General features: G+C 36.9%; 1 protein-coding gene across 1 annotated transcript in view; it reads left to right on the top strand.

Annotated features, from left to right (window-relative positions):
* STK3 (serine/threonine kinase 3) overlaps positions 1 to 18,310 on the top strand; it is a 146,411-nt gene that overhangs the window by 60,079 nt on the left and 68,022 nt on the right. The window contains exons 7-8 of the mRNA XM_049823883.1: positions 10,330 to 10,467; positions 12,925 to 13,050. Coding sequence (XP_049679840.1) covers positions 10,330 to 10,467; positions 12,925 to 13,050 — 264 coding nt within the window. The remainder of the gene's footprint in view (positions 1 to 10,329; positions 10,468 to 12,924; positions 13,051 to 18,310) is intronic.

The raw sequence follows: 18,310 nt of genomic DNA, 5'->3' as shown, positions 1-18,310 counted from the left end.
CTTTTTTTTTTTTTTTTTTCTTTTTAAATTACCAAAGTCACCTTTGGACATGCTAGTAAGCTGTCAGCCACTATAGGTTTTTAAATTCACAGTGTGCAGATTATTTTCCAGCAAGACTATTCCAGTTGTGACATGACTAGATTAAATTCCTGCTTTCTTTTGTGCTACCTGTAACCTCTCAAAGTATTGACTCTTAAATGTCAGTCCTTACATAATCTGCATAAAATCAGAGGCAGAGGAGCTGTTGCAGGGAGAGAGAGCAACCCGTGCTCTCTCAGGTAGTTTATTGGAAGCTTTCCTACTCTATAACGTGAATATTCTTTGTTGAAATTTAAACTCATTAGCTCTTCTTCTTCTGTTCTTTGTAGACTTGAAAAACAGAGTATTTTCTCCCCCTTTGAAGGGGCATTTAACATGTTGGAGACTGTTACCGTGTTTCTCACTATAGTCACCTCCACATTAGAAGAAGCAATCCTAATTCATTGAATCTTTCCTTGCAGACTGTGTTTTTTAAATATCTAAGCATTATAGTTGCTCTCTTTTGAAACATCTTCAGTTGGTTCACATCTCTGAAAGTGTGATGCCAAAACCTGGACACAATACTGCTGCTGGAGGTCTAACATATCCTGAATAAATAAGAACTACTGCATATTTCTTGAATGCCTTCTGTCATTACTACTGTGTGTGTGGTTATGGCAGAGGTTTCACATTTAATGTCCAGTGAGTTTACTACAGCTTTTTCTCACAAATATAAGTTACTCACTCCTTGACTCTTTTATTAGTAAATATAATTGCAAACGCAGTTTTTCCACTTCATGTCTCAGTAAATGTTAATGTATGTCTGGATGTAATCAATGCCTCATTTTCTCAGAAACTGCAGAAAATACTGTGGGAAGAAAAGATTTTATTCTTAAAATAATTGTTGGAGTTTTCTTGGAGGGAAAGTAAGTTTCTTAGTCTGGGTAACAGAATTGGAAGCTTGTAGGCATTATGTCTATGAATTTCCAAGATAGTACTGAATCAGGAGTAAAAGAAACTATGGTGAAAGAAATATTCTTTCTCTCAATACTCAAAAGAGTGTTCCCCAGATTCAGTCATGTAATGTGCACTTTCAGAACCATTTCCTTGTTTTGTAACTGGTAAGAAACTAGTTGTTCAAATTCAATGCTGAAAAAAGAAAAAGTTGGTCAGGTTCAAGAGTCTTCTCTTATGTTCTAGATCTCTCAAATTCTGTGAAATGGGCGATTTAAGTGATAGCAGGATGCTTCTATCTGAGAGAGGTGCCAAGATCTATGAAGACACCTTCTTCCTCTTTTGATTCTTGGATACCTGTGTGGCTGGGAAATATCCTTTAGGCAGTGAGTTGCCTGGCTCTTGAGCAAAGATCTGCCATAATGTATAGTTTGGTCTGAGAGGCTCTTAAATGTTGGTAAGTTCCCTGAGGGTTATGGTAGAACCTCAGACTGGCTAGTGGTCTGAAGTGGGCCCATCCCTCTGTTATGGTGATTTCCTCACAAAGAGGAGGTGTTGCCCATCACTATCAAAAGGAAATTTTCTCCTATACAACTATGTTTAAAAATAACTACTTTTCCAAGTCTGTGTCAAGTAAAAATTGAAGTAGAAGGTTAAACCACTACACCAGATATTTCTTTCAGTCTAAAGACAGCTTAATATCTATTTCTTTTTTCTATGTTAACCCCCCCCCCCCCCAAAGTCTTCCCTCCCTCAGGAAAAAAAAACACCTTTAAAAAACCACATAAGCATACATGCGTGCACCTCCTCCTGATTAAATGTAACTTGCTGAGATTGAGGGTACTTTTCAGAACAATAATCATGAATTAATTTGTGCTCATTTAGGTTTTCCTTTTGGTGAATGAAATTGTTGGAAATACTTTCCTAGATAGTGTCTGCAGTTCCTTTCAGGTGTTTGAAACTCTTGTGTGTGTTTGTAAGACTTGCTGACTTTTATTGTCTTGTTTTCTGGTAGTGTTTGGATTTTTTTAGTTATCATGGGGTTTTTTTGTTTGGTTGGGTTTTTTTGTCCCTGGACACTGTAAAAATGTGGAGACTTTGTAATTATTGTGCATGTGAACTTTCAATATAACCTTTCAATAAAATGTTAAGTAATTATACTGTTTTGTACCTATATAGGATTATTTGCAAGTTAGGTATTTTTCTCTGAAAATTCCTGTATATGTCAATTAAAAAAATAAAATTCAAAACATTTAGCTGCCTGGGGTAGTTCAAGCACAAAATCTTGAGTAGCCTGAAATTATTTTTGTTTTCAGCGAATGGCTTTGCTTTAAAAAGTGTGTAGTTTCACTTATCTACCCCCCCCCCCCCCCCCAAAAAAAACCCAAAAAACCAAAAAACAAACACCCAACCCAAAGAAACAACAAAAAAACCCAGTGAAGCCAAAGAACAATTAAAAAACCTTCATGAGATTGCAGGTATTTCAATGTGTCATTTTACATTTTTGAAGTCTTTTGAAAGGCATTTGTTGCCCTTTTTTAAAGACTTGCTATCTAACTTAAAGGAGGGGAGAATTTTGAGGATCAGGTTGGTGGCTCTCTTCTGTTGTAACTTCACTGATGTCAATGAGTTCGTAACCTGGCAGATGAAATGGGGACTTGAATGTTATGTCGCTAGAGAAAAAGGAAATGGGAGGACAACGGTCATTTGAATGGCAGAATTGCAGAAATTAACAATATTTTGTGCTGAAGAGTTGGGTTCACGAAATTGAAACAACCCTACTGAATTGGATAGAAAACCTCAAACTATTCCATTTTAAAGTAGAACAGGGAAAGTTGGGACAAGATAATAGTTGAAAAACCTACAGGCAAAAGTCATGAAGAGTTCCCCAAATCATAGGGAATCATTGTTGGAAGAAAGGCTGGAGAAATATTGATAGGTCTGCTGGACTTGAAGGGAGAGGAAGAAGAAACAAGCAAGCAAAAGAAGGCCAGTGCAGATAAAGTTGTTTCTCTGCATATAACTCTATCAAGTAATTTGTTGAATTGCTTTGAGATCTCTTTGGACAGCACAAGTGATGACTTATGAGAGGTCAAGTAACTTTCAAAAACATCCCCCCCCCCGCAATAAATTGATAAATTAGCTGACAGTAGGACAGCATGCTGAGGTGATATTTCTGGGAAAAGATTGGTGGTATAAATATTTTCATTACTCATCTGAAAAAAGGTTTTGAGAATGAACAGACATGTGCAGATGACACGATCCTTTTAGATGAGTTAGCAGGGGGAACTTGCTCTTTGTCTTGCTAATTGGATAACAGCCAGTGCAATAAATTCTGCCTTTTAAATATATCATTGCAGATTTGTCTCAGGACATGGTAGAACTTTAAAGTTATGATATGTGATGGGATTTAAAAATCAGTTGTATAAGAGAGCATGTTTAAAACCAGTACCCCCCCCCCCCGCCCCCAGTGAATGAACTTGTGGCCTTAGAATGCCAACTTCAAGCTGTTGTCACAGAACTAATTATCTGTAATATTCTTTTGAAATATAAAGCAATTTTTTTAAAGGAAGTATCATCGAATCATAGAATATCTCAAGTTGGAAGGGACTGATAAGGATCATTGAGTCCAACTCCCACCTTTAGTAGAAAGAGTAAGTTCAGAGGTGAATCTCGAGGCACAGTTCTGTTGCGTGACGGTGCTAACAAGGCAAGGGTTGATTCTTTTCAGTAGATTTACAATTGCACTATTGCAAAATGTTTGAGATTGGTATCTTTACATTCTTAACCTATTGTAACGCTGTCAAAATGTTATGAACTTACTAGCACTAATAAATATACAGGTCAATATAAATGGCTTATCTTTCAGTAACCCATCTTTGCTGTTAATCATGTGATTATTCTTTCCATTAAGTATTTTTTCCTCTGCGTTTATTACTTTATTACTTTACATCTTAAGTGAATCATACTTTGCTTTGAACAGCAAAGGTCGCCATTCCAGAGGGAAGCTTGTGACAGTAAATGGCTGATAAACCACTGGTAACAGTTGTGTGGGGTTTGTTTTATTTTTTTTCTCCCTTCTGTTCTGGTGCTTTGTTTTATTTTTTTAAATGCTCCTAGTGTTTATATGTGAGGTGTCTGTCACTTTATGCTAAAATAATTTGAACATAATTTTTACTGTATGGAGTACTGTGTATGTGATTTAATCAGTGGTCATTACTAAAGAATACTGAGGTGAGCACAATAGAATTGCATGTTAAATGTAACATATATTTCCTTTCATTAGGATTAAAAATTCTCTATCAATTAAAAATTCTCTATCAATTATTGTTTGTCTGGAATTTCTCTGGACTAAATCTACACTTGTCCCTTCCTGCACTTAGCCCTGTGTTGATAATTCTAGCTGTGCTTCGCTGGGAGCTTGTGAGGCAGGTGGGTATAACAGCACGGTGTTCTTATTCTGTTACTGGGTTGGATGAACAGTCATTGCTAACTCTCAGTGAAGAAACTGCCTTTTTGTTTGAACAGTGATAGGAATCTTTAAGTTTTTGCTTAATGTTGGAAATGTAGTTTTAGTGCTAAGACTAGGTGTTTTTTAATATTTGGTACTATAGCTTTCAGAATAATGTAATTGCTGGTTTGTTTTTTTTTCCTGGTTTTGATTTTTTTGTTTGTTTGTTTGTTTTTGTTTTTGTTTTGTTTTGTTTTCAGATGGCACTTCCAAACATTTTTGTTTTGATAATTCATTATTAATGTCAACTGAAAAATAAGTAACTTTACTGAACATCTTTTTTTTCCCCTAAATTGGTAACAGCTTCTTCAATATTTTAGCTTAAACCAAAAATGTGTTCTAGCTAAGATGAGGGAGAAGCAGTTATCCATTGGGTGGCTAGGTCAGTCTGGAGTATTTATTCACTGAACATATCTTCAGTAAATGCTTTTTGTGACACACAGTTTCAGAAAAGTGTTAGTGGTAAATTAAGAGGATGAAATTTACTTGACAACTTTTGGGTTTTTATAGTCTTTAATTCAGGGTAAATTGTTCAGGTTTTTGTGAGCAAAATTGAAATGAATGCTCCGTGTTAGTGTGTTTCTTCAAGCCACTTCTCTGTTAGAAGTATGTGAGGTATGAGACAGGCAGTGAAAATGAAGGACCTAGCACTGCATGGGCTGCTGGATGCACAGTTTTGATTTGAGGATTTCCTTCTTCATCTCTGTAGTTCATGTTGCTCTTGTCACTGAGATTAGTAAAGAGCAGCATTAACACTCCCCCCCCCCAGGAAGATATAATTGGATGAATGAAAATTGGTGTGTGACTGAGAAGCCACTTTTTTCTTTCCAAAAAGAAAGAGTTAAAAATGGTATTGGCTTCTTCAACAGAAATAATGTTTCACATAGAAAGATAATTAAGCTTTTCAAACATTTTGCATCCCACATTCAGATTCCAGTTAGGGGTTTTGTCAAACTCGGAGGATATTGAGAATCTCCTTGGATCAGGTATCTGGCAAATGTCTGATGGAACCTGATGTGTTTGTAATTCTGCACAAAAAGTGTGAGCGCATTAGAAGATCTTCATTAACCAATGTGTTTACAGACGAGAGAAGGAAGCTGATGATTTTTTGGGTGCTTCTAACAATTAAATTTATTATCAACACTGAAGCAGATCGTAAACGGACTTCCTTGTCTTTAAACACACGAGGTGTTGTTCAGTAACTTTGTTTTTCACTGTCACAAAGTTTTGCAAAAAACTTTGTTGTAACAATATTGTAGTTCTGAATTAAAATAAAAAAAAACAAAACCAAAAAAACCCAACCAAAAAATGCTCAACGAAGCAAAACCAATGTAGAAGCTGTTAGTATGTCACCCTTCTTGTCCATGCTGGTATTTCATTTCTAGACAGCTGTTGAATTTTGTAATTGAATAATCAGTAGTGTTTCAGTAGCCTTTTTGGAGGCCATTCAAGAAGGGAGGGAAGTTCTATGATGTGTATCACAAAGAAGAGAAAAATGTGTCTTTCAGCTGATTCTTTGTTTCTAAAGTTAATAAAATGTTACGGTATTCAATATTTAACCCCCCCCAGCCTTAAATAGGATTTCATACTCTAAAATGTGTTCCTGAGCTTAAATGTATTTTGGAGTTTGTTTTCTGCAGTAGATAGATAAAATAAGTAGTATGATTGTGGTGCCAAAAACTGGTGTCACAAACTGACTGTGGATGTCTTGTGTCCTTCTTTATAAAAAAGTTTCTCTCTGTAGATTCTAGCAATGGAGCTTCACAGCATGAAAATTATAAAATTGCCACAATATAAAAATCTTTGCTGTCTTCTTCAGTAGCATTCATGATACTGGGCAAACAATAACAGAAAAAGTTATACTTTTGATTTCCTGCTATTTATTACAAGTCTTTTAACTAAGCAATAGAGATAAGTTATTCAAGAGCTAAAACCCAGAAGACACATAGTAGCTCTACCAAATTACTGTTGATCATTTAATGAGTTCATGGGCTGCGTGAAATACAGATGTATTACCCTGACTGACAGGAAGAATGAGCTGCAAGGATTTTCTGATTAGGAAATTCCAGATGTGGTATCTGAGGGTCTCATTTTTCTTTTGGCATTTCCTAATTCATCATCATCACCATAATTATATTTTCACGCCAATAAAATTGTCCGTAGAAAAAACTTCATGAAAAAAATGTTTTCAGCCTGGACTTTATTTAAAATGCTAGACCCTTTAAGAATAATAAAATCATGTGCTGACTTGCACAGCTCTGCTCTCATTTAAGACCTGGTCCTCAGTCCAGTATTCAGCTTAGCTGTAATTGCTGGTTATCAGGCAGGTGAGTGCGTCCAGGCAACAGTTGTGGTAGAAACTGTGTTGGATTGTCTAGTGCCCAATTCAGAAGTGGCCACTGAAAGCTGCCCTGCATCTTCCCCCCAGCTGTTGTCACATATATACTGTAATCTGCATTGGATTCTGGTTTCACTGCAGGGTGTAGGACTTGCCTCCGAGCAATGTGTGAGAGATGATTCAAAGTAGAGTTGGGCTCAAGGTTCAGAGGTGGAAGGGCCAGTTCAGGACAAATTTGGAATGGACTCTCTATTACAGACAGGTGAAGAGCAGGTGGGACATGGTCCCTCAGGCCTGAGTTCTGACACCTCGCACCTTAGAGATTTTTATTTATTTTTTTTTTAAGGATGATTGAATGGTTAAAACTGAAGACTGAGTCATACCATCTAACAACTTGGCTGTATATCTGATGTGTTACTTGAGTAAGACTTGCCAGTCTGCCTCAGATACATAAGGAAATGTGGAAGGCGATGTTGAAGGTGGGAGAGAGAGAAGAATTAGCCCCAGCTCTTTTGTAGTATGTCAGAGCCTGCTCCGTCTGTTGAACAATTTCCTCTTAATGTTTCCTGCAGTTGTTACTGCCAGTTCAGCCCATGTAATTGGGTGGATAGTAGCTTATATTTGGTTTTTCTTTTAAGCGACGGTTGCCTAACACTGGCTGTCTGAGCACTGCCATGAGCCCTACTGTGAGAGCTGAACTAATACCAATAGCTGTGGGAAACTTCTAGAGAAACTTACAAGTGGAGTGGAGGCAAAAAATTACTACAAGTAATAATTTGGGAGAATACGAGGACTGGAGAAAGAGAAAGATGAAAGAAGCATGAAAAAACCAAGTCTCCTAGGTTTCCTGCTTCCCTCAGCACCCACAGAACAGAATGACTGAAACAGCTTAGTTTTTTGTTTTAAAGTAGGACAGAGTTCTTTTAGCATAGAAGAGATGTATTTGACAAGAAATGGAAGCAAAAATGAGGAATAAGTTCGTGTCAGATAAGTGTTTTGTTTTTATTCCTGGAGATTTGGGACTAGCTTTATAATTCTCCAGTGATTGCTTTGCAAGCTTCTTGGAAGGAACAGAAGTAGTTGGAAGCTAAATCATAGACTATTTTGAAAGAGAGGGGGAACTTAACTATTGTGCAAAGAAATATGCAAGCCAAAATGAGGGAGTAGAGGGGGAGGATGGAATTGAAAACCAGCTAGTTAACAAAAGGAAGTGCTGAGAGCTGGGGGGAGAGGTACATGCTAGCAAGTGCATGACAATTAACAAGTTGGACTAAACATTTGGAATAAGTAGTTTCTACATGTTTTCTTGCATGACAAAAATGCATCTAATTTTTTTTTTCAGCTAACACAGCTCATGTCATGTATCAAGATTTTTAAAAGCCTGCAATTTAAGCATTAAATAAATATAATGTTTCTGAAGTAGGTATTTTCAACATACATACAAAGCATAAATGTGGGTTTAGGACCCTAACTCTAGCACTTTAATATCTCCTTTTGTGACTTTTATTGCTTGCCATAAAAGAGTGATTCATGAATTCCCTCTTTCTTCTCATTGTCCTTTGTGAATTATAAAGAAGCCACTTCTTTGCTGTGGTTCTTAACTGCTGTGTAGCTGATGAAAATAATTGGCAAAGGCAAATAGTTTTCCCAGAACATTGGAGCTGAGGCAGACTCTGAAACTAAGCTTTGCTTACCTGTGGAGAGACAGGTCAATGTTTATTATCAAACAGGAGGTATACATTTTGACACCACATAAACAGAAGTTACTAGTCTTCTGTTACAGCTGTGTGTTTTCAATAGCTACTGCCGAGCTAGCTGTTAAGAGTAGCTGAAGATAAGATCAAAAGTCATCAGTTCAAAGTTCAGAAGAGATCATTACTTTCAAGGACAGAAACAGCCACTGCTTCATACCAGAAGCACTTCACTTGTACTGACAATTGATCTTGTATCGCAAGTGAAGTAAGTAAGGCCAATTACGGGGTAATAGAGTGCCATGTTTCCTATCTGAGTTCACATACTAGTTTGGCATGGCTGCCCACTGAAAATATAAAGCTATCATAGCATAGATCTTTATTAAAGAAAATGCCCAGGTCTCTTCTTGTAAATCTTGTATTAGGCAGATAATGAAATGAGTTTTGTAAATATTTAAGTATTTGAATTAAAGCAAACTATTCAGTACTGAAATAATTTCTCATTAAAATTATAGTAAAGTTTTTGCATCATTTTCCATGGGTTCTGCTTTTCTTCAGCATATGAGAAGAATTTTAGAATGAGGGTTTGAACAAGTTAAACCAACTTTCAAGGCCAGTTAGACTTCTTAAGGAGTTATGGATAAAATCTCAGGAAGTTCCCTCTCCCTCCTCCCTGTGTTTCGAACACAGGCTAAAGCTTCTGGTGCTTCTCCTATGTTAACAGTGTGCATAATCTCTCATTTATTTATTTTTTTCCCCTTTTCTGAGTATGTATTGTACTTGTAGAAAACCAAATGAAGAACTTTTACTCCCTTTCACTTTGGAAAGCATGGTTGAATTGAACCTGGTTTTAGAAGAAAATAATAGCTTATTATTTCTGTCAGTTGACCTAGCTCTGAATAGTGTGTTGCTGTCATGAGTAAATCTTAAACAATGATACTGAATAGATTTGAGATATTACATACAGAAGTTCAAACTTTCCCATTATTTTACAGTAGTCTCTCAGAATTGTGCTGCTTTTTTTTCCTCTACAAGTGTAAATCTATAATTAGAGGAAAATGTGGAAGAAATCATAAAGAAAAAGGCACAATATATATAATCTTAAGTAGGACAAACATTTTTTTATATAGCATGAATCCTTTTTCCTAGTTGAAAAATCTGTCTGCATATGGTTCTTTACAGGGTGAAATTTATTATATAGGTAAAATGCTGCCTTTTCAGTTTTGTGTAAATTCTCAGTGCTAGTAGACAAGTTACTTGATTATTTTATTTTTGTCATCTTTTAGTGTTGTCTTAGGTCTTTTAACATATGCTTTTAAGTCTTATTAGGAAAAGCAAGTTTTAAAACTACATCTGAAGAATTATGAATGCAAAAGGAAATAGTAATCCTACCAAGTTTCCTAAGCAAGTCACCTATAAGACTAAATGCAGTTAAGAGAGGAGAAGCTGAACTTGGCTTTTCACAGCAACTTTATATGTGTCTGTTTAAACTAGCAGTGCTATCATTTCTACTAAGAATTTCTGAAAGAACAAAATCATCTCTTGAGATTAATAAACAGCAATAGATAAATAACAAGTGATGTGCTCAATGGGGTACAGTTTAAACACAGAAAATCTAATGGGAAGTAGCTACATTAGTAGCAGATGGATTTACTTCCTGAATCCCCATCTGAGTGGAAATCCTAGCTTACTTAAAATTTGTCTTTCAGATTTTTAGCCTGATAAGAAAGGTGGATAAAGCAATTCATTTACTTGGCTTCAGTGCTGTGATGATGTGTTTTGTTTAAACTTGCTATTGTTGTTTGATTTTTATCTAGGCAATTTTTATGATTCCTACAAATCCCCCTCCAACCTTCCGGAAGCCAGAGCTCTGGTCTGATGAATTCACAGATTTTGTGAAGAAATGCTTAGTGAAAAATCCTGAACAAAGAGCTACAGCAACACAGCTGCTACAGGTCAGTATTTAAGTTACTGAGGAAATGCAAGTTTTATGGCTTTTTTCCTCTAGTCTCAAACCAGAACGGTTGTGAAAATTTCTAAGGGCAAATCTCATATTAACTATTATCATGCCTTACTTCTTTTCCACTTTTTCTCTGTCAGCTCCTGTATCTCTAGCCCCATTTTATTTCTCTTTTGCTGCTTCTAAAAATTAATTGCTCTATATAAAGTTTAGGGCTGGTTGTTGCTATTAAAATTGGATCCTTGCTTTGTGGTGGGAGGCCCTCAATAGATCAGGATGTAGGCAAGTGTTAAGTTAAGGAATTGAGCCCAGGTTACCCCTCAGTGTGGACCACCCATGGAGTATATTCAGTCTTTCTTTCTGGTCATGTCAAATTAAGCAGACCAGTTGCTCTGTGTCCTAGAAGGGTCTGATGCAGATGGACAGTATAACAAGTTTGTTCTTTGGCTGAGTTACACCAAGTGGGCACTTTTAAATTCAAGCCACATTTGGTGATGTGGACCTGTGGAGCCAGGGCAGGGTGTAGCAGGCTTTTGGCCGCTCACTGACCTGAGCTTCTAGTAGCTGCAGAAATTTAACAGTTGCATCTTTTGGTACTGAGATAGAAATAAAGCAGAGAAATTTCAAAGAACTACAAAAATCAAAAAGGAGGGGCTGATCTATCAAGAAAAATTTAGTCTTTGTGAAATGGACATAATTTTACAGGGTCCACATATTTTAGTACATGGGGGAGAGAGAAAACATGAAGAAGGTTTTTTCGTTTGACCCCATATTTGTGTTATCCACTGCCTTCAGAGCTGTCATAATAAGCCTACAAGTAACTAAGGAAAAACAAAGACCAAAGGTAGTGAAAGAGATGGGGTGGGGGGAGGTTTCTAGAAAAATTATAATAGCTTCCATGATGATTTAAATGGAATCTAAAATTTCCTGTAAATAAGCTTGCTTTGGTAGTGAGACAGAAGTGAAAAATTTTGCTATGTCATTTGCTCCTTTTACTTTCCTGTTTCCTAATTCATTAAACTTTTGGATAATTTAGTGTTCTACGCTTTTCACTGCTATTGGTAAATATTATTCTTAATTTTCTTTGTTCATCAGTCTACATAAGAATCTGATCTTCTTAAATTTCATCTGTAAGACACTCATGCTAGATTTATTCTGTCTCTAGCTAGCAATAGCCTCTTTTAAAATTTACATTCCAGTGAACTCCACTACAAGAACATAAAAACTTTGAAAGTAGTTTCCAGTAATAGATCATCAAATTAATAAGTCATGTTATGATTATTTTATTTTCCACACTGTGACAACACCAAAATATAGACTGCAAGAAGAGTAAAAATTGGAAGTTATAGATTTTCATATGATGTATGAATCAGTACTTGAGACCTTAAAGATTTGAAGTTCATATGGTTAGGTGAATACTGGCAGCTGGATAGAAGAGACTTGCATTAATGTCTGCAAGTAAGAAAAAAATAAGAAAAAAATCTTCAGTGTTCCTCTTTCCACATGCTTACTGGCCAGAAAACCAAATACTGTGGCCCTTTCCTCCAGCTGGAATTTGGAGCATGTGTGATGCAGCTGGGGGTGCTGTGGGTGTGTGTGAATGGGAATGAAAATACTGCTTGTGGGGAAAGATCATGGATGAAAAAGGAGAGTAATTGAATTAATATATCAAGGGAGAAGGTAGATAGTAAATGTAGAACACTAGGCTTCATCTATTCTGTTCTTCATGGAACAATTTTCTAATATTTAATAGTACATTTTTGAGGTGTTTAGAGTTAGGTTTTGCCTAAATCGTATTTGCATATAATAATGCAAAAATGAGATTTTTTCTAACAGCAGGTGTTTATTAGACAGCAAAATGAATGTAAATGGTATCATGCACATATTGTCTTAAAGGAAGAAGTGATGTTTTAAACGGCCTTGAATTAAAAATTAATCTTCCTGCTAAAAGTAAGGTATTTTTTTGCTTATTCCACATTTCAGCATCATAGATCAAGAAATGTTTTATGACATACAAAGTAGAGGTTTGTTGAAGTAGGCAGCCATAATTGCTCTGCTTACATCCACTAATTTATGCTGTCAGTTTGTTAAGATTAATTAAATTCTGTAACTGAATATCTGAAAATGTTTGTTTTTCTATGTCAGACAATCACCACTCTATTTATTTACTACTTACTGCACATTTCCTTTGGAAAATTATATCCTTAACTATGAAACAGTTGTTATATGATTACATTTCCCAAGGCTTGCTGTTATTAAAAATAGTTAAAGTAAGATTTCAGTTATGAAACAGCTAAAAGATATTGTATGTTGTGTTAGTGTAGATTTTAATTATTGTGTAATGTAAAATTCTATTTGTCACTGAAATCTGTTGTGTTGAGTAATACTTGTAATTTCATCTGAAACATAACTATTGTAATGATGTTATAAAAGTTATTATTTTTTTTTCTAGCATACATTTATTAAGAATGCCAAGCCGGTTTCAATTTTAAGGGACCTAATCACTGAAGCTATGGAGATAAAGGCCAAGCGACATGAGGAACAGCAGAGAGAACTAGAAGAAGAGGAAGAAAATTCGGTGTGTACCTTTTTTTCCTATAACTATCTGTACTTTATAGATAAGTTGCTGGTTTTCCTCTACTTCCTGTCCTTGTGTTCAAATACTTTTCTTTACCAGGTTTCTACCTGGTTTTTAGCCTATGAGGGCTGAATATTCCACTGCTACTTATGATGAGTAAAGCTGCTGTGGGTAATGTGGTATGAGCCAGCTTTCAGCACTCTTCCATGAGATGTCCTAGTAAAAAGGTTTTCTAGGAGGTGGGAAAAGAAACCATGTCAACTTCAACTGTTCAGACTAACATAAAAAAAATAACAAAACAAAAACCAAACCCCTAAACTGTTAAGATTCCACTTTCACATATGGGCTTCTAGACAAGTGGTTTAATTTTCAGTTCAGGGCAATTTTTTTTTTTTTTGCAATTTTTTTTTTTTAAGTCTAATGCACAGAATAGTTACGACGGACAGTAAGTGGTGATTACAGTATGGTTTGAATCAAGTTGCACCTATGAAGTGGAAAGGTTGACAGCATTCGTTCTTCAGATGATGTCAGCATATGTTTGAGGAGAGAAGCAGGTCATGTGATAAATAGGTTGCATTTAGAATTGTTTGGCAATGTTAGGAATAAGTCAGTGTTCCTGGCATTATTACTCTCCCTACGTGATTTATTTTAGGGCAGTCTTGTGCAATGCAGCATTATGTGCTTCAAAGAAGTGTATTGCCACATATACAATGAGAACCAAGGTCATTCAGGAGTAACATGCAGAGAAGATTGAGATTGGAATGTTAGTAGAAATCTTACAGCTTTGAGCAAACAGAAGAGAGCAGTGCAGTAATGCAGTCTGCCCTATCCCAAATTGTAGAGTCCTTGTTATGTGTTACAGAGTGTTAGGTGGTGATCTATATATAAGAATATTTTTCAAGCAGATTCTGTGGAGTGTTTTGTATCACAACAGACAGTATGGTCTTTTGTTTACTGGACATTTTTCTGTTCTAAGAGTATGTTCTAAGATTATTGATAGCTTGTGTTTATAAAGATGGTTTACTCTGGATTGTATTTGCTCAGTCAGTAATAAAACAGGCAGGGAAGGCTGGGATTATTTCTTTTTACGTTAGGAAATATTGCCTGTGTGGAGATGTGTGACTTGACATCCAGAATTGATGTTTGTGACTTGATGTATTGAATAGTTGATCTCTGAAGAGACTGATTTATTACCAACATAAAAACCTAATGTCTTTACTAGCATGCTTTCCTCCCTACTATTGCCTTCTGAACTGTAGACCTCAAACACTTGGGTGTTGTTGATGTCTTTTGCATTAACCCCAAATTAGGTATGACATGTAATTACTTAGTCTGAGGTGCAGATGGGGAATCAGATTGCCAGGCATGGACGAAACAATCCATGCCAGCCCAGTATGTGGTGTACACCTTCCCTCTCCCACGGCTGGTGGAAGGGTGCAACACAAGTTTGGTTCACCTCAACTGAGGAAGCATTTGGCAACTCTTCCTTCTTCTTGCATGGGTGCAAAAGTCAGAATGTAACACTGCACTCCTCTCCCCACCCCCCCCCCCAGGTTATTCAGTGTTCAGTATAAAGGAACCTCAAATCCAGGACTGGGGCAGAAATCTGTTATTGTGTTACCATTGCAGTAGATGGGAGTTTTGCCTTGACTTTTTGTGGTGCAGTCAGGGAATAGGTGATGAGTTAAAAAGACAGCAAGACTCTGCTTGTCACTAGCTGTAAAAGATAGGTGCCTCAAATCTGAAAATAACAGAAGTATCTTTGGTTAGCAGGGCTGAGAGCAGAATCACAGAATAGCTGAGGTTGGAAGGGAACCCTGGAGGTCATCTGGTCTAACCCCCCTACTCAAACAGAGCCACCTAGACCTGGTTGCCTAGGATTGTGTCCAGACAGATTTTGAGTATCTCCAAGGAGGTAAACCCCACAACCTTTCTGGGCAGCTTGCACCAACACTCGGTCACCCTCAGAGTAAAAAAGTGTTTCCTGATGTTCAAAGGGAACCTCCTGTGTTTCAGTGTGTGCCCATTGCCTCTGGTCCTGTCACTGGGCACCACTGAAAAGAGTCTGGCTCTGTCGTCTTTGCACCTTCCCTTCAGATACTTGTACAGATTGACGAGGTCCCCCGTGAGCCTTCCCTTCTCCAGGCTGAACAGTCCTAGCTCTCCCAGCCTCTCCTCAGAGGAGTGATGCTTCAGTCCCTTGATCATCTTTGGCCCTTTGTTGGACTCTCTCTGATATGCCCATGTCTCTCCTGTACTGGGGAGCCCAGAAGTGGACCCAGCACTCCACGTGTGGCCTCATCAGTGCTGAGCAGCGGGGAAGGATCACCTCCCTTGACCTGCTGGCAACACTGCTCCTAATGCAGCCCGGGATACCATTTGCCGCCTTTGCTGCAAGATTGCATTGCTCTTAAAAATAAGAGCAGTTGTAGTCTATGGAAGTGGTAAGTCTGTAATTTTTTACTTACACTTAACAGAATTTGAGGAGCTGTAATCATATACCAGTGCATGAACATCAACAAACCCAGAAGCAGAAGTCAGCCTCCCCTTGAAGAAATTGCTCTTAACTATAAAGCAGAAGGTCAGAGTAGATGACAGAGAGGCACAGGCAGAGGAGATAGAAGATTAGTCAGCATGAAGGTTGGCATTAGCCTATCTTGCTCAATTTTTTTTTCAGGATCATGATGTAGAGGACTTTTAAAGGACAATAATGACAGTCTTGCAGAGGGCTAGAGGCAGTCCTGCTGGCAGTAGGAGACCTGAGAAAAGAATAAAGGGGTTTGATAATGTAACAGGCGAGTAATAGAAGATGCCAATTTGAGGCAGAGCTGACTTCTCAGTACGGAATGAAGTGATCATCTACGGATGAAGAATAGGAAAAGGCCATGAAAGGGGACTTCAGTGTAATGAAAGACAGAAGGGGATAAGTTGGAAAATGAACCTTTGTAGTTGTATTACCTCGAGTGGCGGGATCACTAGATGAGACTTTAAGATGATAAATATGCAAGAAGGATGAGAGAGTCTGGATAAAAACTTCAGCAATATGGACACTTTGAAAAGAAGATATGTTTGTTAACGCAAGCCCTTTGTACTGCCGTACTTGTAGAAGACTTCAGAATTATTTAAAGAAAATAGTAAAATAGATTGAACATGCACATTATGCTGTATGGTATCCGCAGAGTTAATTATTGAAGTTCTTTTTGAAATAGTTGTATCATCCTTAGTAATTTGATGTCTTGTACTCCTTTTTAGTTTTCTATGTAATGCTGACTTACAGACTGTAATTGATTAACTAAAACTAATAAATAATAGCAGATTATGTTTGCAGGGGATGTTAGAGAGATCCTGGATATTGAGTGCATAATATATTGCATTTGGACATAATTACATAAGCCCTTGTGGTTGCTGCGTTTTTGAGCTAAGAAGTTTGCTTCCTCAGCAAGATAACTGGCTGCCTCTGTGGGTCTATTTTAATGCAAAGTAAACTTTGTGAAGGGTGGACTTAAAAGTGACACTGAAGGTATGCTGAATACAAAGCACAGAAGAGATTAATGCAAGCTATCCCTTAATATTTTAGAGCATAAGATGACAAGTTTAAGAGTTCAAATGGATGGGTATTGCATATTGCTAAGGGGTGGTAACTGCTTGAACTACAAATTCTAACTCTGTTTAACACGTTGTTGTAACTTTTTCTTTGGGGAAAACACAGAAAGGTTAATCCTTACAATCACATGTCTGTTTTGTTCGCTGTGAGAGAGATCCTGTAGTAGACTAGGCTACACAAATAGTCTGTAGTCAAGTTCGTTGTGGGCTAAGGTAAGTCAGCCTGTCTTATATTTGCTACAGATCTATGTGTGCTTTTAAAGTGATGGTAGTTCAGATCATGTTTGCAATGCCATGGTAAGGTGGTTGAGAGTTTATCTGTAGTTCTCCAGCAAAGGCCAGCTTTGCTCATGGCAGAGAAAATGGATATTTTTAAAAAATAGTTTGTGTCATTCTTACAAACTTCAGTAGGAAGAAGGAATAGATCTCTTTGAGCTTGGGGGAAGTTCCAAATGTAGAGAAAGACCATGTGCAAAGGTAAGAAGAAGATATGCCTCCTGTAAGTGGAGTAAACAAAAGGGAAGTACTAGCTGGTGCTGCTGGCAAAGTGGGAAGTTGCACTTGTCAGTGTGATAATTTCGTATTTTTTATCCTGATCATGGATTACTCCTGGAGATTATTCTGGAGAGGTTTTGTGCCTTTTCCGCTTTAGCTCCATCAGCTTTATCAAAGGAAGACTATAAGCCACCATGAATTTACTACTGCAAAAATATCTTGTAATGGACAAGAGGATGTCCAGGTATTTTTGCTGTAAGGTTTATATTAAATAGTTAAACTTTTGAAAAAGTTTGCTGTTATATTAAAGATGAAGTATAAAAAGGGATTTTTGTTCCTATTTTTAAAAAGATTTTTGTTTATGTTTTTTTTAATGCTGTTGAGATGTTTTAATTCCTTAAGTTTTCATATGTTTTTGTGATTCTAAAGAATAATCTATGTTAAGGTTTGTAATTAGGATGAAAGTTCTACTTTTGTTAAAACTGTTAATGTGATATTTGGTAGTAAGTATGACTTTTGCTATCAGTAAATATATGCCTTTAATAATTTCGTATTGCTTGGTAAGCCTTGAATGAAAAAAGTTTGGAAATACTTAGCTTTAATAGAAAAAATGAGGGTACAAGTGAATGAAATGGAGAATACTAATGGTGAGGTGAAGAGGAGGGCTTTCCTTGTTGACAAATACAGTTTGTCAAAACTCCATGTTTGGTAGTGACCTATGAATAGCTTTCGTGTTGTCACAGTGCAGAACTAATCTTGTTCCGAACTGGTTTTAATAATTTCTTGGTTGTAATACAGACTTCCATGTCTTGCAACTGAGTTTCAGTGCAGTACATCATTGTAAGAAATTCCAGATTCATTTGAGAGATGACAGCAGCATCTTGTCCAGTTGCAGTCACTAATGGTTCTGATCAGTTAAAAGCACAAAACCAGCCAAACTAGGGAACAGCAGGGCAAACTGTTACTATTTTTTATTTAATCAGAGAAGTTTTCTGTACCTTGTTTCCTGAATGCATGTTATTTATGTACTGCATGCTGGAAGACTCCTGAGCAACACGTAGGTGTGATTGAGACCTGAATTAAGTGAAATTCTGGACAGCACAGATTTTAGTTTTCAAAGCATGCTAGGCAGAGATTGATGAATGGACACACAAGTTATTAA

Source organism: Accipiter gentilis, chromosome 2 (genome assembly GCF_929443795.1).
Source record: "Accipiter gentilis chromosome 2, bAccGen1.1, whole genome shotgun sequence".
Lineage (NCBI taxonomy): Eukaryota > Metazoa > Chordata > Aves > Accipitriformes > Accipitridae > Astur > Astur gentilis.
Note: the sequence above shows the minus strand (reverse complement) of the source record. Positions and strands in the feature narration are given on the sequence as shown.